The sequence below is a fragment of the Rosa rugosa genome, chromosome 3, assembly GCF_958449725.1.
Source record: "Rosa rugosa chromosome 3, drRosRugo1.1, whole genome shotgun sequence".
Classification (NCBI taxonomy): Eukaryota; Viridiplantae; Streptophyta; class Magnoliopsida; order Rosales; family Rosaceae; genus Rosa; species Rosa rugosa.
In genome coordinates, this window is record NC_084822.1 from 13,053,995 (window position 1) to 13,077,105 (window position 23,111).

Below are 23,111 nucleotides of genomic sequence, written 5' to 3' on the forward strand. Positions count from 1 at the left end.
ATATGTACTCCGCTGGGTCTGCCTATGCCTTGGCGCAGGCGGATCACCCTCAGTTCTTGCCCTAATTTCCGAGCGGTTGGTGCGTGGTACCGACTCTGCCTCCTGCTCCAACATGAGTTGGGGAATGGGCGGTGGTCCCATCCCCAGTAGTTCAGGGGGGTCCAGCGGGACCTGCATCTGTACGACTGGTTCTGGTCCCAATGTACCAGCGTTGGGATGACTACGCCTTGTACTATGCGAATGCTCGCTCTGTACCGGGTTGGCGGTTCTTTCCAACGTCCTTTTCAGGTCATCAAAACGTGACATCAGCGCAGCCACCTGCTTTTGGGCCTCGGTCTTCTCTCTGCGCTCCTCTTCACGTTCTCTGTTTGCCTTGTGAAGGTCTGCCAGTGCCAACTCTTACATGGCGGCGAGGTCCTGGCCTGGTGGGCGGCTGCTGCCTGGATCCGTCTCACCGCCGGGGTTGGTTGGGGTGTTGAACAGTGCGCGGTTAACACCTACCGCTGGATTGGATGGTTGGGGGATGGCGGACTGGTCTGCCTGCTCATCGGCGTTTCCCCCTCTACCGCTAGTCATGGTAGTTGTGATGGGATGACCTCTTGTTCAAGGATTCCCACAGACGGCGCCAATGTTAATGCTCAAAGTCTGGCGGTAGCCAAACCTTCGTTTAACGCGGGTCCGGCGGGCGGACCGCTACTCTGTATACTTGGTGATTCCTGCTGGCTGCCAAATGAAAGACAGGGCGTCAGAGGGAGACCGCGTTGGGCGGTCTTCACTTCTCCGATGCCTAAGTCAGTTGATATATAGGCAGCACAGTAATAAATGAGTAGTTAATGCGTAGTAATGAAGAGAGAAGAGAGGACCTTTTATAGGTGAGGAGAGGTCTGATCTTCTCTTTGTTTTCGATGTGGGACTGATATGCTTCAGTTTCCCAGTTCCAGTAGCTTCTGATGCCGTCTTGGCAGAGTGCGTGGCGGCGCGTCAGCGTTGATCCCGGGGAACTCTTGTGCTCAGGCCGTGGCCCGCCTGGCTGCCTATCTGTGGGTTAGTCCTTTGACGGTAGTTGGTATCTCTGGCGGTACGATGAGTGTGGCTGATTATAGCTAATTATGCTTTGCAACGTACATGTAGGTACAGCAAGATAAAATGACTCCTTCACTCCTAAATCTCTGCCGTCATCTGAGACAGAAAGTCGACCTAGACTTACCGAATCCCACCAGCCTCCGCCACCATCATCTGGCTTCCAATCACCTCCAGGAGCAGTCAGCCATGACCCCCCAAAAGTCATACCATCTCCGTCCATCTTAATCTGAGGATCAATGACCTGAAACCAATCCAAGAGCCTATCGGCCAAGAGCCAGGTTTCCAAAGCCGCTGTGCAGATTAGGTATGGCCTTGTTGGGCCGGGTGGGCCTTCAATTGGAACAAAGGCTTTCTAGGTGGCTACTGGGCTTGCTGTTGGGCTCACAGCTCCTTGAGTGTTTTATTTTATATTTTAACTAGAAACGGTGTCCACGCTGTGCCGCAGAATTTGTTGTTGCGAACAAATTATAACCATGAAATGCATAATTGAAAATAACTTCATTCTACTAAAATAGCATTGAAGATTTACTTATATGTAATGCAGGCTTCATTCACAAATACATAGATACTCAAATTACTTACATTTCAGTCATTAAGTTCAAACCATGGAGGCCTTTCCTTACATTTTTCATTCCAGTTGAAGTCTATTCAAAATTAGGTTAACCTAGTTAAACTTGTTGCTGGAGTATATTTAAATATGTAGCTGCTCCAGTTGTACCAGTACAAAAAGGGTAGTTGCTCCAGTTGTAACTGTACAGAGTAGGTTAGCGTAGCGAAAGTTGCTGCTGGAGTTGCTTCACCTGGCTGCTCCAGCCGTTGTACAAAAATTGGTTCAACAATAGTTACAATCATATACACGTTGAGTCATTTCTTCTGCTTCCTAGGTTGTGCTTTGCTATTGATGATGTTGCTGGCTCACGGTCAGCTTGCCTGTCACTTTAAAACGAAGAAAATAGAGTTAGAGGTTAACCTAAAAGCATTAGTGTGGGAGGATGTTTATAATGAGGATCTGTGAATTGTTTATGAAGACGCATTGGCATATAGCAAAGAGCTCTTATAGTTAAGTTAGTGCAACCATCTTGTATTGAAAAGTTAACGGAAAATAACTATAAGTTAATGCAGAAGAAACTACATCTCTCCTAGCTTTTTTGTCTGAATCCAAGATGAATAAAAATGTGTATGAATGCAATTGTGATCATTATTGGCTATGTTCTTTTATTTATTTACTTTTTCTTTTTCTAAGATATTTTTTCCCTGTTTTTGTTGTGGTAATTTGGAAGTTATTAAAGTGAGGTTAGAGTGTTCATACCAGAGTCACCCCTTTCAAGAAGCAAGACACATAGGAGGCTATCATTTCTCTTGGAATTGATTCGCTTTGCTCTCCATAATCTGCATATAAACCCTGATTTTGAAGTTGAATTCATGAGGTTGCATTTCTCTCGTAGTCTCGTTACATTGAGCTTTCTAAAACTAAAGGATTTTTAGATGTTTAATTTGATCGGGAAAAAAAGGAAGTAAAAGAAGTAGAAAAGAATGATGATGATCGTAAAAATTTGTGAATTTAAAGCTCCATAGATAATTGAAGTTTATGATCCTCCATAATTTAATTACTGCAGGTGGATTTCGGTTTTAAGATTTGGTTGCATGTGGCTTAAGAGAAGTATGTTTGAAGCATCAATTATAAGTAGTGAAAGCAGTTTTTTTAGAAAATATGTTTACTACCTTGCTTATAAAAGTCTGGGAGTAAAATATAAGAGTTTCCAGATTGCTAGTGAGCTCATGAAGGATGTTATCAGTGACGTGAGATTTGAAACAGATGGTATTACATGGGATAAAGGGCATCTAGAAATGAGCTACAGGGAAAGAAAAAGAGATTGGATCGCATGGCAAACTCTATTAGCAAACTGAAAAATTTCTTTCAAACTATAAGCAAACAAAAAGAAAACCAATTACTGATTGACTAAAAGTTAAAATCTTAGAAAGGCTTGTGATAGCAGAAATCAACAAAAACTCAACTGACATAACATGGCCACAAAAAAATATATATATAATAAAAATAAAATAAAGAGGAAAAAACACAAAACTGCCCAAGAAAGACAGATATAACATATACATACATACATATACAGATACAGAACAGAAACATAAGATAAGGACTTGCCTGAGAGAGACAGAGTTCTTGCACTTGTAGGGATATAGCAACCGAGTCAGTGAAATGCTAAGTGATAAAATGACTGACATAAAACTTTTGCTTCTTTGTTACCAACTGAAACAACCCTGTGCAAACATAGCAAGTTAAATTGAATCATAATTGATAGAAATAAGCAAAAGGTTAAAGATGTTTCTGATCAAGTGACAAACTGAAATTTCTAAATAAATAGCTTATAGAGAATCAAGTTTCTTGCATCACTCAAATAAGTCATTGCATGAATTGAAACAATTCAATATTTCATTGACACATGTGCATTTTCACCATATCGAAAGTGAGTAGAATTTTAATGTTTGCTGTAAATAAAATGTATGATTATGAACGACATTCAAGATATGTACAGTAATCAAATGAGGCCTTTACTGGCAAATTGGGGGTTTTTTTTTGGGTCAAATACCGGCAAATTGAGTTCAAATGAAAATAATATATTGTGTTATTTATATGCAAAGGGAGTTGAGGTATTCCTGTAGAGTCTGGTAGGGCATTTACCTTGACTTGAGTCACAACGGAAAGAAAATTAAAAGGTTAAAGTTTTACATATATCCACTTAAGTGTGAAAGAGGCTGCTAGAGATGGATCAAGTTTTGAAGCTGTGAGTTAAAGCCACCAAGTCCATACAGTAAAAAAAAAATGAAATCACAAAAAACATTAAAGTCTATCAACTGAATCGATTCTCACATCATCCATATAACAACATGAAACAAAACACTTAAAAATCGAACCTTCACAGCTGCAATTTGATCAACGTGAAATTTTTCCAGCTTAGGATCCTAAAAATAACCAAAATTTACATATTAGATCATTCTTTAGTAAAAATTGGAATGCAATTTGCAAGAAAGAATTGAACTTGTAACAATGACATTAGTGAGATTTGTTCCAAATATGAGATTGGACTACCTTACAGCTGCTGCATCTCTTCCTCTGCCATATGATGGAAGGGCTTTAAGCACAGGACACTCATTCAAGTCCTGAAACTCAGTTACTTGGTTGAGTTAATATGACCAAACAAAGCACATGGTAAAAATAAGCAAATCTATCAAACATATCATAAGAAACCAAAATTCAAATTTACCAAGTTACTCTTCAAGTCCATACTAATTATTCTCGGAATACCTTTACAATGTAGACCTATTTTCTTAACATTGCTATCATTTCTTTCAATCTGCTGGAATGCTTCATCAACAAACTGCAATTGAACAGAAGTGATGAAGTTTAGATCATAATCTTGAAAGATACATGACCATGATGACCCCTTAAAACAAAAACTTACACAAACAAACAGCAGTGATACTCTTGACTCCAGATCACCCAGCTGGAAATTGACAAATATAGTTGCATCATCTTTCTGAGCAAATGGATTAGGCTTTGTAATTTCATGCATTGATATGCAGCGTAAAGGATCAATTTTGCTTTCCCAGTCCATCAGAGCATAAAAGTCTTCCTGAAAAGATTATGTATTGGCATCTTTTGTCAATGAAATCAGGAAAAGGATTTGTTGTGGGAGATACTTGTAGAAAATTAGAAACTATAAGTGGTACTACTATTTCTAAACCTCTATGTCTACCACACATGAAATTGGGATAGCTTATTACCAATGTCATGAACCTTCCTTTCTGATTCCAAAAGCTCATCAGCATCTTGATAAGTTTAGATGAAGATGAATAACAGTATGTAAGGTACTGAAATATTAGGTAATCTCTCTTTCAAGGAATTTTAGATGCTGGTGCAAATGATAACTTTTAGTCACCTTATCAATATTATGATCCAATAATTGTTTTCATGGCGTTTCCCTCTTCTGTTTCTTCTTATTCCCTTCCTGAAAACAAAACAACATATACAAATCAGAGTCATCAAACAATGTCTATAACAGCATTTAAAAAATCCAAAAACAAAAAAATATTTAATAAGCATTACGCCAAGGTTGAGAATTTTGTGCCGCCCTGGCCTCCACTACATGGTATGATAAATCTAATTCCAATAAATGATTTGCTGAGTATAAAATCAAATACCGAGATGGAGAGCCACTTGTTTTCATTTCTTTTGTTTTCTTCCTCTCTTCCCTTTTCTTTCTTCATCTGAATCTCTTCTTTTTTCCCTTCTTCCCCTGTTATCTTGTTTTTTTTTTATTATGATTATTTTTTTTTTATGTAATCCAAATTGAGAAAGCTTGATTGTTTTCAAACTCAGTCTTTGAACAGCAACAGCAGGTTATATATGTTAACATAAAGTACAGTTGTTGTACATGCTTTTCTCAATTTACTCTATTCAAACCTAAACCCAAAGTAAAGAATAAGCAGAATGTCTCTTTATTCACAAATGAGAGAAGTAGGCTTTTCAAGGTGTAGAATTTACTGAGATCTTCTTATTCACATTTGAACTTTGATTTATTCATTCATAGCTCTACCTCAAACACAAAAACAAATATAGTATCATTATTCGAACTTTTATTCATCATCTACAATACAGTGACAAATGTAGACTACTAAACTCTTAATTAAAGACAAACAAACTCTATTAAGTTGGAATAAGTGTCAGTATAAATAGGTTTTCATCAAGTCTGCTGTTCTTCAGTCCTAATGTCACTATGATCTTAAAGAATTTCTGAGTTATGAATTGCATATATCAATATGGGTGCCCCAATATGTTATAAATTGCATGAACTCTGATCAAATATGAATGAAAGAGCAAAACTATAAAAACACATTTTGAAATCGATTGCATAGGATCAAATGTTTTAATTACCTGGTTCAAGCTGAAGAACGATCAATGAAACCTTGAGGCCTCTGCAAACCCCAATCCAATTTGAAACTCTCCTTGACAAATCGATAAACCAGAAATCTGAACACCTGAAAAAAATGTATGAATTAAACCACAAATCGACAAAAACAAACTATATAAACCTTTACTCAATCTGAAAAAATATTGAAGGAATTAGAAAATGGTTAATTGGATGGTGATGTTTATTTCAAAGCAGTATATTCATTGGTTGATGTTTATTTGAAAGCAGTTTCTAATGTTTCATTTAAATGCGGTTCGAATCTTTCATGTATTGTATAATCTTGTTAAGTAAATGATCCCGCCCACAGTCTAAACCCTTGCAACCATGTCAAAATTGCATGTATTAGATCATCTTGAGTTAGTAATTTGAATTCTCTCCTGTCCAAATCCCCAGGAAGCAGACTAAAGAAAATGAAATGGCAGACAGTCAATTCATTACAGCTATAGAACATTGCATGAATTAGAAAATGATTAATTCCTTCCAATCATAACTCTGTACGTATGGTCACGAAAATTTATAGGATTTAAGTAATTGCAGAGTTGTGGATGCCGGAAATGTTATCAAAACCAAAAAATTGTAAAGTTATCCTATCCTACCCATTCAGGCCATAAAACCCAGAAGCCAAAATCTTAAAAAGATGAAAACTTTCAAATCGAGATTACCTTTTAAATGCTGTAGATGCTATTGGGGTGTCAAATTGAACAAAAAAAAAAAAAAAAAAAAAAAACAGATAGACTGCAGGCAACCTTCACTTGAGCAATCGGAGTGTTGTGGTTGAAGCAAAAGAGCCTCTTCGCTTTACATAAACTGATTAGCAAACCTGGATTTGCCCAAATCTCCAGTCTGATCATGGTTCTCTGCTTTTCTCTTTCTCTATGTAAAGTTGAGAGGGAGGAGAGCGACAAAGCGAAAAACAGAGGCAGAAGGCGGCCATGTGTGATTTTTTTTTTCTTGTGAAAAATTCTGATTCGGACACCTTTTCTTCATGAAGTTGGTGCTGGCTTTATAATTACAAAAAATTTATTGTTTAGCATTTTACCTCGTAAAGTTGGGCGTATGTCATTTGATTATATATGACTTGTCTTCCGATGGCAACGATTGTCTATTCACTTTATTGCTTCACTTGGATGACGGTGATATGGATGGTTACTTTTTTAGTTCCTTTTTTGCTGTGAGCTTTGTTTCTCCGACCGGAAAGTTGGCAAATCTAAAGCCCATCTTACCTTCCTTTTAGTTTTCAGTTCTTGACACAACGTAAATTTAAAAGGAAGGTGAAACAAAGCTCCATTTGGCATTATAGTGAGTCTCTCATACTTGGTGACATTCATGGGGTAGGAAAGATAAATCGAGTTATGAGTGAGGAAGAGATTGACCTATTTGTTAAACTTTTCTGACAAGTCTTTTGTGTAAAAAGAGGAAATGTGGCCCTGTTGTAAAACGAAAATAAAAGAATTTGAGCGAGAGAGAATTTGGACGCAGAGGAATTGTGTGTTTCTATTCACCTCACCATGAGGTTTATATATATAGGATGTACACAAAACGTAAATACTTAACAGCTACACCAATTACTCATACGATTACAAATCAAACAATCACCAATTACAAGTCAGTCAATCACCAATCAATAGTGATTTGACACAGATCACGCAACACCTATAACTATTTACATGAATAGCCACAGTTGTTTTCAACATTCCCCCTTGGTTATTCTATGTCAATAGTGTTGTCTCCGCTAGGCCTCATCAAAAAGCCCGCGGATCAAGTGGGCCGATGGAGGCCCGCCGGCCCTGAGGGCTAAAAGCCCAGCCCGGCCCGTTAAAAAGCCCGCAAAAGCCCGGCCCGCCAAAGGCCCGCTAGGCCCGGCCCGTAAAAGCCCGCTAGGCCCTGCCCGTAAAAGCCCGTAAAATATTATATATAAATATATATATATATATGTGTGTGTGTGTGTTTATATATATGTAGATATGGTTGTGTGTGTTTATAAATATATATACACACACATATAGATATATATTTGTGTGTGTTTATATATATATATATGTGTGTGTGTGTGTGTGTGTGTGTGTGTGTGTTCTATATAGATATATCTATATATGTGTGTGTGTTTATAAATATATATATATATATATTCTAAATATCGGTTGACCAATTCGATCGGATTCGAAAATATGGTGAAATTGGCTAAATTTTTTACCACACTCATAATTTATTGTAATAAACTCATCCAACGGTCGGTTTTTCCATTTTCTTTGAATTGATAGGGGTTGCTCTTAGGAGTGTATGATATATAAATATAGGTTTATAAGAGTAACTACGTTTGACCTAGTTGATCGAATTCGAAACGATAACCAAATTTGCTAGATTTTTTACAACCACCATAAAATATTACAATCTCTCAATCGAGCGGTTGGTTTCTCCAAATTCATCTTCCACTTCATGGTTGTTTTAGAATGGACTTCAACAATTTAAATGCAATGTATAAGTCATACAACTTTAGGAGACAAATTAGTATAGGCTAACGTATTTGTAATTAAAAATTGAAATTTTTATCTTATGTCCACACACATCCATCGATGAATTATTTACAAGCGTGATGTAAAAAAATAAACAAGTTTTGCGTTCATCACGCCATCGGTCAACCAAGAAAACATGCAAGTGACTACAGTTGACCAATCCGATCGAGTTCGAAACTATGGTGAAATTGACTAAATGTTTAACCACACTCATAATTTATTGTAATAATCACATCCAACGGTCGGTTTTCCCATTTTCTTTGAATTGATAGGGGTTGCTCTTTGGAGCGTGTGACATATAAATATAGGTTTAGAAGAGTAACTAGGTTTGACCTAGTTGATCGAATTCGAAACGAAAACCAAATTGGCTGTATTTTTTAAAACCACCATAAAATATTACAATCTCTCGATCGAGCGGTTGGTTTCTCCAAATTCATCTTCCACTTCATGGTTGTTTTAGAATTGACCTCAACAATTTAAATGCAATGTATAAGTCATACAACTTTAGGAAGAAAATTGGTATAGGCTAATGTGTTTGTAATTAAAATTAATTTTTTTTATCTTATGTCCATGCACATCCATCGATGAAATATATACAAACGTGATGTGAAAAAATAAGCACGTTTCGCGGTTGTCACGCCATCGGTCAACCAAGAAAACATATAAGTGACTACGGTTGACCAATCCGATCGAATTCGAAAATATGGTGAAATTGGCTAAATTTTTTATCACACTCATAATTTATTGTAATAAACTCATCCAACGGTCGGTGTTTTCATTTTCTTTGAATTGATAGGAGTTGCTCTTTGGAGTGTATGATATATAAATATAGGTTTATAAGAGTAACTACGTTTGACCTAGTTGATCGAATTCGAAACGATAACCAAATTGGCTAGATTTTTTACAACCACCATAAAATATTACAATCTCTCAATCGAGCGGTTGGTTTCTCCAAATTCATCTTCCACTTCACGGTTGTTTTAGAATGGACCTCAACAATTTAAATGCAATGTATAAGTCATAACACTTTAGGAGACAAATTAGTATAGGCCAACGTATTTGTAATTAAAAATTGAAATTTTTATCTTATGTCCACACACATCCATCGATGAAATATTTACAAACGTGATGTAAAAAAATAAGCAAGTTTTGCGTTAATCACGCCATCGGTCAACCAAGAAAACATGCAAGTGACTACAGTTGACCAATCCGATCGGGTTTGAAACTATGGTGAAATTGACTAAATTTTTAACCACACTCTTATTTTATTGTAATAATCACATCTAACGGTCAATTTTCTCATTTTCTTTGAATTGTTATATGTTGCTCTTTGGAGTGTATGATGTATAAATATAGATTGATAAAAAATTAGTGCCTTTAAAAATTTATTTATCAATAAATTCGTATCTATATATAAATAAAGATTTTTTTTTGGTACAATATAGAATTATAGATATGTTATCTTTGATTGTATTTGATCATTATCCAATGAATTTCCAAAGCTTGATTAAAAAAAAAAATATTTGTGTCTTTAAATATTTATTTATACATAAAGCCCGCAAGGCCCGGCCCAAAAAAGCCCGCAAGGCCAAGCCCGGCCCGGCCCGAAAAAGCCCGCTTTATATGGACGGGCTTGGATCCGTCTATTTTTAATAAAGCCCGGCCCGGCCCGGCCCGCTATTATTTAAAAATATAGCAAGGCCCGGCCCGGCCCGGCCCGTTGACGACCCCTAGTCTCCGCTGTGCGCTTCTAAATTGTCTCATCAATTCTTTTTTCAAGTAATAAAAACCCTGTGGGAACAAAAACAACCTGAGCCGAAGGAAAAAAAGAGTACAATGCGTGTGAGTGTGGAATGGTCAAATTACAACCTCAGAATCAGGTGAAGTGAAGTCTTCTCATCAAGATCATAAACAGATAGTATGTTTACGAGAGAGATGCATTAGAGTTGATTTTAATAAGACAACTAAGAAAGTTGGCAAGTGTTTTGTGTGTCATTGAGTTGGTCATTTTTGCTACTGATTGTGCAAACAAAAGGCAAACCCACAATTAAGTATAATGATGAAGCCTATTGAGAATGATTTTGAGGTAGAAACTCAATTTGCAAAATGAAGAAGAACACATTGCTCCAACTATTTCTGTTCAGAAGATCCTCAAATGAATTAGGTGATGATGAGTATTCAAATGAACTGTGGTTAGATAAATATGAGAAACTGTGTATTACCTTAATGAAGATGATCAAAATAAATGAAAATTTGAAGCATAACCTTACGTTGATTGCGGGAGAGTGAAAAAGAGAATTGTTTAGAGAGGAAATAGAGAGGACTGATTATATATGTTGATTGACTCCAGGTTTTGCAAGACTATCTGACTACTTTTGTAAAATTCTCATCTTACAAAGAATTGAGTCTTGAAACTGACCTTAAAGAGTCCCAACATCAATTCTCTAAATTTTCAATAGCTTCAGATAAAGTCTCCAAAATGTTTGGAATGAGTAAGAGAGAAGGTGACAAGAGAGATTTAAACTTATGTTTTGATGTGAATTCTATTACTAATAAGCGTAATAGAATGAAGTTAGAAAATCTGGAAATTATTCTATGCACCGACGGTGCAAATGACCCAACACTTATAAGATGATCTTAATCATTGATATTTATAATTAATATTTTTATTAATAACCTAATAGTGTATTTAATATAATCTAACCATCCATTTATGTCGGTGCACTGAATCCTCCCCCTAGAAAATCAGGCCCAAACACTTGTTTAAACTTATGTCTCTGTTGGTTTTGTATTTGATCGATATAATTCATTGTTGTCCATCTATGTCTTTGAAGTAGTTGGAAAATCAGGCCCAAGCACTTGATGATGATCGATAAATGCAATGCAATTTTGGAACGATGTTAGGTATCTGTTACAAAGGCCCAAGGGCTTCAACAACACAAACTCTTGTGGATGCATTCACTGACACAACAAAAAATGGTCTATGGTTAGTGACTTAACTCGTATAATAAATTTTATTTACGCAATTCTCATCAACAATTGTACAATAATTCAACCACTTATCACCGAATTATTTCACGGCCAAAAGTAGATGGTGTAATTGGAGGTGGCCGTGATTTGATCCGCGATAGAGGGGAGCGATGACGGAGTTAGATTGAAAGTGAATTTGTTTAATTTTTCTGGGCTATCAACTCCCACTGTACGAAGAGGAAAAAGGCAATGTATGGTAAGAATTTCTCAATTGAAAATGACATTGGAGGACCGTGATTATAGTCCTCTCATTTGGATGAATAGTTCCACTAGGGGATCATCATTTGGTGTAAGCCCCCACCACCAAGGCATGCTGCAACACATTCGATTCATTTATTGCGAACTGCCAAAACACCCCTACAATTCTACAAAGATGGAAGAATAGTAACCAACGTCGACGGAAGCCAATGAAATAAAAGCAACGAAACTTGCCAGCGAACGAGCAAGTCGGTAAACCAACGAGAACCACTAGTGCAGAACAACAGCGGCCTAACACAAACCCCACAAATGAGAAGGATTGGCTGATCACACTATCACAGTGTCCGGATAACATTATTTTCTCCCAACATGCCCAAGATATTTCTTGTTTTGGACAACAAGGCGTAAGCATCGGCCCAAAAGTAGGATAAGAACCCCAAGAAAATTTCTTGATGCCTCAGACATTAAGCTTGAACGTGGCAAGCTATAATATTGTCGTTGAATTAATAATTAGATTGTATCGGGTAATTAATATACGTCAGACAATAAAAAATACAATTATAAAGGATTAGTACAGCAATAAGTCCAACTACAGAAAATAGCTTGGATGAGTCTAACGTTCCAAGCGACACAGTTGAAACTTCAATAGAATAATTTGAAAACGATATTTCAATATCCAATTTACAAAAAATAAAAATATAATTTAAGTGTACAATTTAAAATGAATATCTAATTAATATATCGATATACTTACGTGACACGGTAGTCTTGCTCAAAATTATTTCTTCTTCTGTAAGAAAACAATGGAAAATAAAGTAATAACTCAGTCGACATCACCAACACAGCTGTGGCAATTGATCACCGGCCAAAAATTATTGGTGAGAGTCCACACTGACACGTGGCACCTCACACTCAACAGTACAGCTCACTAGATTCGGTTTCCTTATAAGAGCATCTGAAGGTCAAACCATACTCTGTGTTTCTCGAGTCATCTTTCGCTTCTCTCTCTGTGTGTTTCGATCGGAAACAGACGTAGAAAGAAAGTTGGAGATCCCGATGGGGAAGGGCTACTTGAGAATGAAGACTGACTCGGTTTCCGGCGATTTGATCAATTCCGATTTCAAAGACCTTGCTGCCGCTGCTAAGAAGCTTGCAACTCATGCCGTCCACCTCGGAAGCTTGGGCTTTGGCACCACTTTTCTTGAATGGGTCGCTTCTTTTGCTGCAATGTATGTCACTCTACACTCCTTCATTATATTTCTACGAATCCAGTTCATGGGTTCTGTGTCTTGGTTCATGAATAATGTATGTTTCCGGGTAGTGATCATTTTTGATCTATTATGTGTCTCTGTCTGGCTGAGATTGATTTCTATTATAGTTTTCTTTGATCTTGTTTCACCTTCCTGTTTTCAATTTGGGTATGTACTGTTATGATATTTTGATTTTCACTTCTGATCTGAGAACGAGTTTAACGAATTCTTTCTTGGTTTTACTGTAGTTATCTGTTGGTCTTGGATCGGACAAACTGGAAAACAAACATCCTCACAGGGCTGTTAATCCCATACATATTCTTTAGCCTTCCTTCACTCATTTTCTCTTTCTTCAGGTGATTTTCCCCACCGAGTGTAGCTCTTATATTGTATAGATGTCCTATCATGATTCCTATGTATTGTCTTTCATGTCCATTCTTCTTAAAAGCTACAATTGTTTAATTATGCAGGGGAGAAATTGGAAGCTGGATTGCCTTCGTTGCGGTTATCTTGCGACTATTTTTCCCTAAACGATTCCCAGGTAAAGTGTTTATACTATGGAGTTATGATCTTTTATGGCTTGATCTACTGCAGAAGAAGCAGTTTGTGTTAAAATGGCTAGTTGATCCATATTGTTGCCTGCATCTATGAGTTATACCTGCACAAAATAAAACTAGCATGATTCTAATAGGATTCTGTTTACTGTCTTTGGTAATAATTATGATGGAAACTTCAGAATGGGCTGAATTGCCGGCTGCACTGATTCTTCTGATGGTTGTGGCTCCGAGTTTAATTGCAACCACTGTGAGGGATGACTGGATCGGCGTTGCAATATGTCTCGTCATTGCAGCTTACTTGCTGCAAGAACACATCCGGGCATCCGGTGGATTCAGAAACGCTTTCACACAACCCCATGGCGTATCAAATACCGTTGGCATAATTTGTCTGTTCATCTACCCTGTTTGGGCGTTGGTCCTTGACATCCTATAGTTCCCTGCACTCTTTTATTCTTTTGGGGATTGTATTCTGTGATGTTTGTAATTCAATTTGTTTGGACCCTAAATTAAAGTTGTTGTATTCTCTTCATACATGTAGTACTCTCTGAGCAGAAACCCTGTGCAAGACACTATTTTCTTTCATGGTGAAGAAGCACAATATTGGGCCCAAAGGATTCTTTAAGGACCTCATTTCATTACCTTATTGTCTGCGATAAGGCAGTGGCCTCTGAAATCTTCAGTAACGGGATGTATAAACTATGGATTTGGTTTCAAAATTCATGGACTTACGAGTAACAATGCAGTATTGCAGGTAGGCTCAACACACTTTCCAATTATGATGAAGTCGATTGAAATGCTTAACAAAGGAACTAATAAGTATCAGGATTCTTTCCAAAAGATTGGATATAGCGATAAGTTTCTTAGTGCACATATGGAAATCAATAGCTTGAAAAATCTGATAAAAGGTTCTGTCAGTTTGCAACCAAAACACAGCTATGAAAGAGCCTCATGTTCGACAGAACAAAGAACTTGCATGACTACTAATGCAACAATTGCAGACTACATGAACCACCAACAATAACATGCCTATAAATGCATTAATGCTCCACATTGTATCAAATATGCTTCAAATGCCGTGGTCCTCAACATACACAGATTTCTTGACCAAAACTGTAAACTGGATATGTTTCTTACCATCTGTAAAGATGCCTCGTGTTGTTTTAATAAATCCAACAACCAAAAACTGATAATTAGCTATTTCACATCCATATAAAATACATAAATATTCAACATGTCATTCAAATGAAGAATCCAATGAAAGTTGGAGTCATGAGATCCCTCTCTATGTCAAAGGGGTTAGCTTCCAAATGTAACTGCTTTTAACAACTCAAACCCTCGAAGCTGCAATGTAAATGTGTTTTAAGTCAGATAACTAATTAATCAACATAGCATAAATTTAGCAACAGCGATGGACCACATGCTGTGTCTAAACCGTGCTATTGAGCTCATCCAGAATGTGTTTGCTTGCCTTCAGGTTTTGACACAATGATTTGTAGTCATCAGTCAAATGATGCTCAGTCCTCCAAGGCCTTTCTGTCAGGAACAACCACAGCAACAAGAAATGACTCGAAGGTGTTCCCATAAACCCATATCTGCCAACCAGATGAAAGTTACGATGTTAAGATATCCGTCGATAACTTCAGATAACAAGAAAGAAGGGTACATGAAACTAGTATAAAATTCAAATGTAGCACAAAGACGAACACAAACTCATTTATTGATGAAATAAAGGTAAGTATTCCTGTTATCATACAAGTAGAATATAGAAGTTGGCGACATACCGATGTGATAAGGGAATTTGGCTTATCTGAGGTAAAGTTGGATGAGGCTGGTTGCCTCAGAAACACACTTGACCACAAGCACAGATCAATATATCCAAAGCAGCCAATCCATTTTGTGTAGATTGTGATGGATAATCTGAGATGCAGGCAAGTAAATTGGTAAAAAATTTGACAATTGGGGCACAAACAGTCTCAGTTTTATATGTTTCTTGTAGTATCAGTTCTTCTTAAAAAAAGAAAGCAATACATTGTTTGAATGTAAAACCAGTTATTTCGAAAAATGGAATGATGGAGGACAGAATTACTGACCTTTTTAAAGTCAAGCTTGTGCTTCGTCTTTTGGAAGACACTGCTTCAAATATCCCAACTTCTTGTTATTTAAACCTTTCAGTAGTCATAAGACTACTGCCAATGAAAATGCAAATGCAAAGTTTCAACTGATGAGCCGGCTAAGTTATATGCATATTGGAACAGGGTATGGTTCCACCGGAGGAAACTCTACTCAACACCTGCGGGAACAAATTTAGGCATGAATTTTACAATAACAAGGGCAAATATTTCTTAGGTTAATTATAATGTAGCGGTAACTCAACAAGAAACTGATCAAATGAAAGAAGAAAATAATTGCAATTACATAAAGCTAATTGGAAACTGCATGTGAAAAAAACTTGATTTCACTTTTCTTAAATCATGCCTTCGATCAAGTAAATATCATTCTAAATCAGACACCGAAAATATACGTTTGGTGATCGATCGGCACAATCATAATCTGAACTTTTTTACTTTTGAATGAGAAAATAATTTCAGATAACAATGCTATAAACTCTGAAAATAGAAATACCTTGAAAGAATTTAGTGAAACATGACTAGTACACTAGATCAAACTTCAAAAACAAATTATCACTTTCCATAATGCAATTTTTCATTTATTAGTTACATGGAACCAGGCTTGGAAAACTAGTTCAACTACTATGTCCACACAAATGGAGAATGCGAAAGAGAGTTGATATTATTTATTACAAACTAACTTTGAAACTCCAAAGATATCAAAAAAGAGGGAGAATCTGAACTGTAACCTTATTCATCACATTGATCCATAGTCAATGCTTTACCAACATTGTTGCATTAGTACTAATTACAGCTTTTCATTCTCCAGTTGTGCATCAGTATATATTACTTTGCAGTTAGTCCACTGTTTGGGATTATAACTTTCCATTAGTCCTGCAATAGCATAATTGTTGAGATGTCAGTCCTCTGTTTTGCTACAAATGTCTGTTATTATCTCTGAAACTACTGAAGCAAAAATGAGGAAATTTTTACAAAAGGAAACGATACCAACAAACACAAATTCATATTGAGGCAAATACAGCTGTATAACCAAGTATTGGTAATACTTCAACGAAGTTACTTTGGAAAAAAAATATATACTATAAAGTAAATCTGCTTTCACAGGATGACTTTACCCAAAATTGTATTAGACTATTAGTACCCTTAGACTATTAGTACCCAAAGATTTCAGCATAATTTGATCTAATATGGGATCCAAGTTCTGCCAAAATGAAAGTATAAATTTCCCCCAGTTGAGGGACGGTACAACTCCCAACTTTAATCATACTGACACAGTTAACAACACTAACATCACCAAATAGAAAGCAACCAATTGGTTTAACAAGCTTGTTGCAAAGGTGAAATTTTTTATCCCTAGACAAAACCGTCTTATAGAATGATGTCCTCACATGTTGTCTTGGCAAAAACAACAAATCTTGAAGATGTTATAATAAATTATAACTGCTCGCTAAATTGGGTTGCATCCACATGATTTAAATTTTTGTCTTGGCAAAACTAGCATTTTAAACGGGCAGAGCATATATGTATGAAACAGATTAAGGATCGATAATTTCATTTGAGAATGACGAAATAATTTCATATTGAATGAGGTACATTTATGCTTTAAAATTGTCCAATAAACCAAACATAGGTACAGGACCTGGTCAAATCCATCACCAGATTGCACCCCAAACAATTCATGCCATGTTACAGGAGCTATTCTGCCTCTTTTTTTTTTTTTTCAAGAGGCAGAAGAAGCACTAATTTGGAAACATGAAGATAGAATATGTTAAAAAGCTAGAATATTGAAATATCTAACTGTGTTAAGTTGTTTCTGTTAGGAAAAGTATATGGTCTGTTGACAATACCTCTGACTTTAATGCTGGATTAGTAACAATTATGCCTTTTGGTTCTCCAGTTGTTCCACGTGTATACATTATTGTGCAACAGCAGTCCTATGTTTTGGAGGTACTTCACAATCTGAATTTCTCTGAAGATGAAAGATGATCGAATTTTTATATTGCTCTAGTTAATGGGCAATCCTTTACTGAAAACAAGAACTTATATGAGATAAACAGTGTTAAGAGATTACCAACTGACAGAATTCCTCCCACGAAAAGCAAGATACCCCCAGTTCTTCTGCCTTTGAGTGCTAGAAACATTTGTGAAGCTGACAATTGCTGAACAATACGGATGTATACCTTAGATACAATCCCAACAACTTGGACCTCGTATTTAGAGTATCTAAGGAAATAGTACATGACCTACTTTTTACATGCACAGAACAGTTTGGAAAGCATGATAAAATCTGCAGAAGAATTATCACCTAAGGATCTTAGAAAACATGAAAAGGAGAGGGGAATACTTTTATATAAACGGAGTGCCATAATAGGAAGAAACCAAGATAACAATCAAAGGGTCAAAATATACAAGGCAAGTTGGTCTTTGTATTTATATCATATTTACTACAACAAAATTGGATTATGAAGGTTCTAGTACCGAAATATAAGACATCAGTGGCTTCAAACATATATCTAGTTATGATAATGACATTATAGTTTGGAAATAACTCACAGCAGGGATTTTGTTCTCTTGAACCAAAGCTATTGAAACTTCAGCATGGTTGAGATGAACTCAACTCCATTAGCACCTGCAACATAAGCAAGAAAAGTTGGTCAAATAAATTTCAAGGGAAACTGAAAATGCAGAGTCCAATATTCTCCCTGGACCCACCACAAGTTAACTCCTATAGAATTGAAACACTGTTTGGCAAGTTTGGTGGTTCGCTACTGAACTTTCGTTGTGGCTGGCTTTCAAACACTTGGTAGTGTTCAGTAGTTTCCAAACATAAGTTGTTGCCAAGAGTTCGACAGGCAACTACCAAGCATTGAGTAGCTAGCCACTAAGTTCGATTTACAAAAGAAGGTGAATTGGTATATTTTGGAAAGGTAAAAGTCAAGACCATTTAGAATTCCCTTCATTTACTCAGAAGAAAGCACCACCACTGAAGTTCACTAACCCTAACTAGAAAGTAATACATGCATGATGCACTAAGAATTATTGAAAAAGAAAAGGAACTTCAGTGGTGGTGAATGGAATTCCCTTCATTTATTGAATAGATCGTTGTATAGAATGGATAGATAGCCCATAAAATGTGCTTTATTTTGGCAGAAAATTAGTTCATGTCTATGTTTGGTGGTGGAGTGAAAAATTATTGCCTTATGTAAACCAACAAGCACCTCAATGTTCTTCATAATTTACATAATCTGTAGAAGAGCTCAATCACACGAAAATATTGTCCCTCAATTCTCGACAAATTTAGATCATTATTTCATTAACTCATTATGTAGCTAGAGATCTGAGTTTCATTATACTTCAGAACTCTCTAATCACCATCATCACTCAGTTTCCTCTCTTTGAGAATCTTGATTGAAATTAAGTAGTCTTAGATTTGATCATAGCTCAGGACTAGTAACACATTATTACAATACAAGTACAAAAGTCCAATAAGGACCTATTATGACCAATAGCATATGCATCTTTGATATGGCCATATACAAAGTACAAGTGAATATTAGATGCATTTGTTCTATTGTAATCCATACATAGCATTAAAAGAATTCCCTCTACTCATAGTTTCCAATACCTACTTTTCTGAAGGGAAAATTTTTGGTTTCTGAGGTAAAGTTGGAAGAGGCTGGTTGCTTTGAAAATACACTTGACCACAAGGACAAATAATATGCAAAGCAACAAATCCATTTTGTGTAGATTGTGATTGATATTTTGAGATGCAGGCAAGCAAATTAGTAAACAAATACGACAATTGGGACACCACATTCTCAGTTTTCTATATTTCTTGTAGTGTGTGTTCTTAAAAAAAGAAAGCAACACATTTTTTGAATGTAAAACCAGCTACTTCAAATAATGGAATGATGAAGGATAGAATTACTGACCTTTGTAAAGTCAAGCTTGTGCAGGCAAGGTGGTGCTTCGTCTTTTGGAAGACTTTTCTTCTGATATCCCAGCTTCTTGTTATTTAAACCTTTCAGTAGTTTAGAATAGGACTGCCAATGAACATGCAAATGCAAAATTTCAACTGATGAGCTGGCAAAGTTGTATGCATATTGGAACAGTGTATGGTTCTACCAGAGGAAACTATATTTACCCACAGGAACAAATTAAGGCATGCATAAATTTTACAATAACAAAAACAAAGGACAGATATTTCTCAAGTTCAATATAATGTAGTGGTGAGTGGTAACTCAACAAGAAACTGATAAAATGAAAGAAAAAAAAAATCATTGCAATTACACTGCATTAATTGGACAATGCATGTGAATAAACTTGATTTCCATATCTTAAATCATGCCTTCAAGTAAATATCACTCTAATCAGACACCGTAAATATATGTTTGGCATGGTGATCGATTGAAACAATCCTGATCTAAACTCTTTAGTTGTTGAATGAGGAAATAAATTCAGAAAATGATGCTATAAACTCAGAAAATAGAAAGACCTTGAGATTGGCTATTGGAAGAGAAAACGTCTACAAGTTCATCGATGAGTTTAGTGGAGTAGATTTAGTGCACTAGATCAAGCTTCTAAATATATTACAAAATTAATATTCCTTTCCCTGATGCAATTTTACATTTATTAGTTACATGGTACCGGGCATGCTAAACTAGTTCAACTCGATCTATCCACACATATGGAGAATGCCAACAAAGAGTTGATATTACAAACCAATTTTGAAAATCCAAAGATATCAAAGAAAGGGAGAATTTGAAAATGTAAACCTGTATTCGTGACACTGGTCCATAGACAATGCTATGCTGCATCAGTAATAATTATAGCTTTTTGTTCTCCAGTTGCGCATCAGTAAATAATTCTTTGCAGTCAGTCCTCTGTTTGGGACGATAATTGTCTCATGAGTCCTGCAATAGCAATTTATGTTCAGATGTCAGTCCTCCGTTTTGCTATAAATGTCAGTTATTATCTCTGAAATGGGGAGATTTTCACAAAAGGAAACGATACCTGATAAACTTCATCATCAAAAAGTTCACTGGTGAGGTAAACTTCATCATCAGAAAGTTCACTGGTGAGGTTCTCTAGTGAGGTAAACTTCATCATCAGAAAGGTAAACTTCATCATCAGAAAGTTCACTGGTGAGGTTCTCTGCACGGATTAGCTTCATACAAACGTCTTCATTGGGTGGCATTACAAGGTGGACACCACAGCTTTTTATGGAGGAATCAGACTCCTCATCTTGATAAATAATGACTCGACAAGTAAAAGGTGGCAATGGACGCATATAACCAAACCGCCACATTTCAAGGAATGGAACATAGCCCAGCCACACATGATCCGACTCTGCTGAATCAACCCACTGTGTGCCGAGAGTTAAAACTCTTACTTCATTGATGTGAATATAGACGAGCAAACCAGTCCAAACATCTTGAAGCTTTTGATCAGCAGCAACACAGAGAGCCAATCCTGTGTTGTCCCATTTGAAATTTGCAAGTGTTTCGATATAAAAATCAAACCGTCGATGCCCCTTAAAATCCATTTGACAGCTGAACCACTTTGGAACCTCGCTTCTTGGAACTGGAAATCTAATTGTGAATTTGAATTGCTGAGAAGATAGGAGTCGAGAGAAGAGATCAGCGTCCAACTCATCATCATCCTTGTTTGCCATCTCAACCAAATTTTGACAGAGTCTCCAGCAATTAGTCAAGTCCATCTCCTCAATCGTTATTTGTGATTCTTTACGCTCCAAAATGTTTGACAACTTGGAAATTCTTTCCAATGATACGCAATCCCTCACATCCAACCAGATAATACTTGGTGGAAGCTCTGGAATTTCTACGAGCCTCGTGCAGCCGCTCAAATAGAGTTCCCTCAAGTTGACAAATTTGTTGATGATGCATTCGGGAAGAATAACAATGGGGCTTCCTGATAAATCAAGGTAAGCTAGAGTGGATGCACAATCAAGGGACGCGAGGAAATCAATATTAGACAAAGTGCATCCATCCGCAATGAATTGATTTAACCAAGGAAGCGCCGAATTGAATTCAGTGTCTGGCTCTGGCTCCAATGAACTGCCTGGAATCCATCTATTTCTTTTCGATAAAGAGTCGCGGTTGTCATGTGAAACCTTTGAGTAAGTTGGAAGCACTTCTGACTCCACCTTATTTGGGAATGTTGCGAATTTTGGGCACCCGGACAAAATAACCTTCTCTAGATTTTGCAATTCATAGATGCTGCAAGGTAGATCTGTGAGGTTTCCACATCCTTCTAACCTCAAAATTTCAAGGTTAATTAGATATCCAATGGATGAAGGCAATGCTTTGATGCCAGTTTCGTATAGACTCAAGGATGTCATGTATTTCATCTCTCCCACAATTTCAGGGAAACTCTCCAGCCTTATGCACTGGTGAAGAATAATGTCTTTCAGGGATCTCCAGTTGACTTTTTCAGGTAGCCTCTCAAGCTTATAGCAATTCTGAAGATTCAGGTGAACAAGCTTTTCGAGGGATCCAACCGAAGAGTGAACCTCCTTTAACCTTTTACACCTTCTTAGATCTAGGAACTCTAAGTTTGGGCTTCCAGACAGGTCTGGGATTTGTGCTAGGGATTCACATTTCTTCAAATTTATGGTTTCGAGGGATCTCCAGTTGACTTTTTCAGGAAGCATCACAAGTTTAGAGCACCCTCCAAGATTCAGCTTAATAAGCCTTTCGAGGGATCCAACCGAAGAGTGAACCTCCTCTAACCTTTTACACCCACTTAGATTCAGGAACTCTAAGTTTGGGCTTCCAGACAGGTCTGGGATTTGTGCTAAGGATTCACATTCCTTCAAATTTAAGGATTTCAGATTCTGCATACTCTGTTATAACAAAGCAGAAAAACAAATCAATGGTAAATTGGTACGGTCTGAAAAATTTAATAACTGAAAATTTATAAATACCTTGAATCTTTCTCCAAGAGTTGAGATGCGGCTGCCAGGCATACTAAAATGAACCATTTTCTTCGTATCAAAATTGGAGGGAAAATATTTTAGTGGACATTTAGGCCAATCAAGTAACCGCAATTGATCCGGGAGATGAACAACCTTTCCACAAAACCGTCCATTGATGTTTATAAAGATTTTAAGATTTTTCATCCTTTTAAAGCATTTAGGACTCAAGTGTATCTCATCTTCTATGGGCATCTTTACCATTATGCCCTCAATATTACCTGTTCCCTAGTATGAAAATGGCAATTGTATTAGCAACAAGTACTTCAATAATAAAATGCAACTGTTTTGATTTTTATTCTTTTTTTAACAATTCAAAAGAAAATCATAATACATATTATCCAGATATTGGTTACTCTGTGTGTGTGT

The 23,111-nt window shown here is 36.6% G+C and overlaps 3 protein-coding genes across 11 annotated transcripts in view; 1 reads left to right on the forward strand and 2 right to left on the reverse strand.

The window, feature by feature from the left end:
* Window positions 1-23,111, reverse strand: part of LOC133736080 (TMV resistance protein N-like) — a 69,966-nt gene that overhangs the window by 44,878 nt on the left and 1,977 nt on the right. Inside the window, exons 3-10 of the mRNA XM_062163515.1 lie at window positions 22,695-22,970; window positions 20,762-22,613; window positions 20,524-20,661; window positions 19,681-19,791; window positions 18,302-18,377; window positions 17,996-18,035; window positions 17,820-17,907; window positions 17,596-17,717 (exon numbers count right to left, since the gene is read on the reverse strand). Coding sequence (XP_062019499.1) covers window positions 20,820-22,613; window positions 22,695-22,970 — 2,070 coding nt within the window. The 3' untranslated portion in view covers window positions 17,596-17,717; window positions 17,820-17,907; window positions 17,996-18,035; ... (2 more) ...; window positions 20,524-20,661; window positions 20,762-20,819. The remainder of the gene's footprint in view (window positions 1-17,595; window positions 17,718-17,819; window positions 17,908-17,995; window positions 18,036-18,301; window positions 18,378-19,680; window positions 19,792-20,523; window positions 20,662-20,761; window positions 22,614-22,694; window positions 22,971-23,111) is intronic.
* LOC133738338 (exocyst complex component SEC3A-like) lies at window positions 1,561-7,058 on the reverse strand. 9 transcript variants are annotated; one of them, XM_062165859.1, is made up of 11 exons: window positions 6,818-7,052; window positions 6,035-6,138; window positions 5,040-5,108; window positions 4,885-4,929; window positions 4,563-4,733; window positions 4,365-4,478; window positions 4,190-4,213; window positions 4,015-4,062; window positions 3,245-3,360; window positions 2,393-2,472; window positions 1,561-2,019 (listed from the first exon to the last, which is right to left on the reverse strand). In XM_062165859.1, the coding sequence occupies exons 4-9, from the start codon at window positions 4,927-4,929 to the stop codon at window positions 3,343-3,345; spliced, it is 420 nt and encodes a 139-aa protein (XP_062021843.1). In that variant the 5' UTR covers window positions 5,040-5,108; window positions 6,035-6,138; window positions 6,818-7,052; the 3' UTR covers window positions 1,561-2,019; window positions 2,393-2,472; window positions 3,245-3,342. The 9 variants fall into 9 exon arrangements, 3 of the variants coding, with proteins under 3 accessions (XP_062021843.1, XP_062021842.1, XP_062021844.1); XM_062165858.1 differs by having other exon boundaries at window positions 2,393-2,485; XM_062165860.1 differs by lacking the exon at window positions 2,393-2,472.
* LOC133736088 (cold-regulated 413 plasma membrane protein 1-like) lies at window positions 12,771-14,357 on the forward strand. Its single transcript, XM_062163523.1, has 4 exons — window positions 12,771-13,041; window positions 13,311-13,418; window positions 13,533-13,603; window positions 13,799-14,357. The coding sequence occupies exons 1-4, from the start codon at window positions 12,869-12,871 to the stop codon at window positions 14,050-14,052; spliced, it is 606 nt and encodes a 201-aa protein (XP_062019507.1). The 5' UTR covers window positions 12,771-12,868; the 3' UTR covers window positions 14,053-14,357.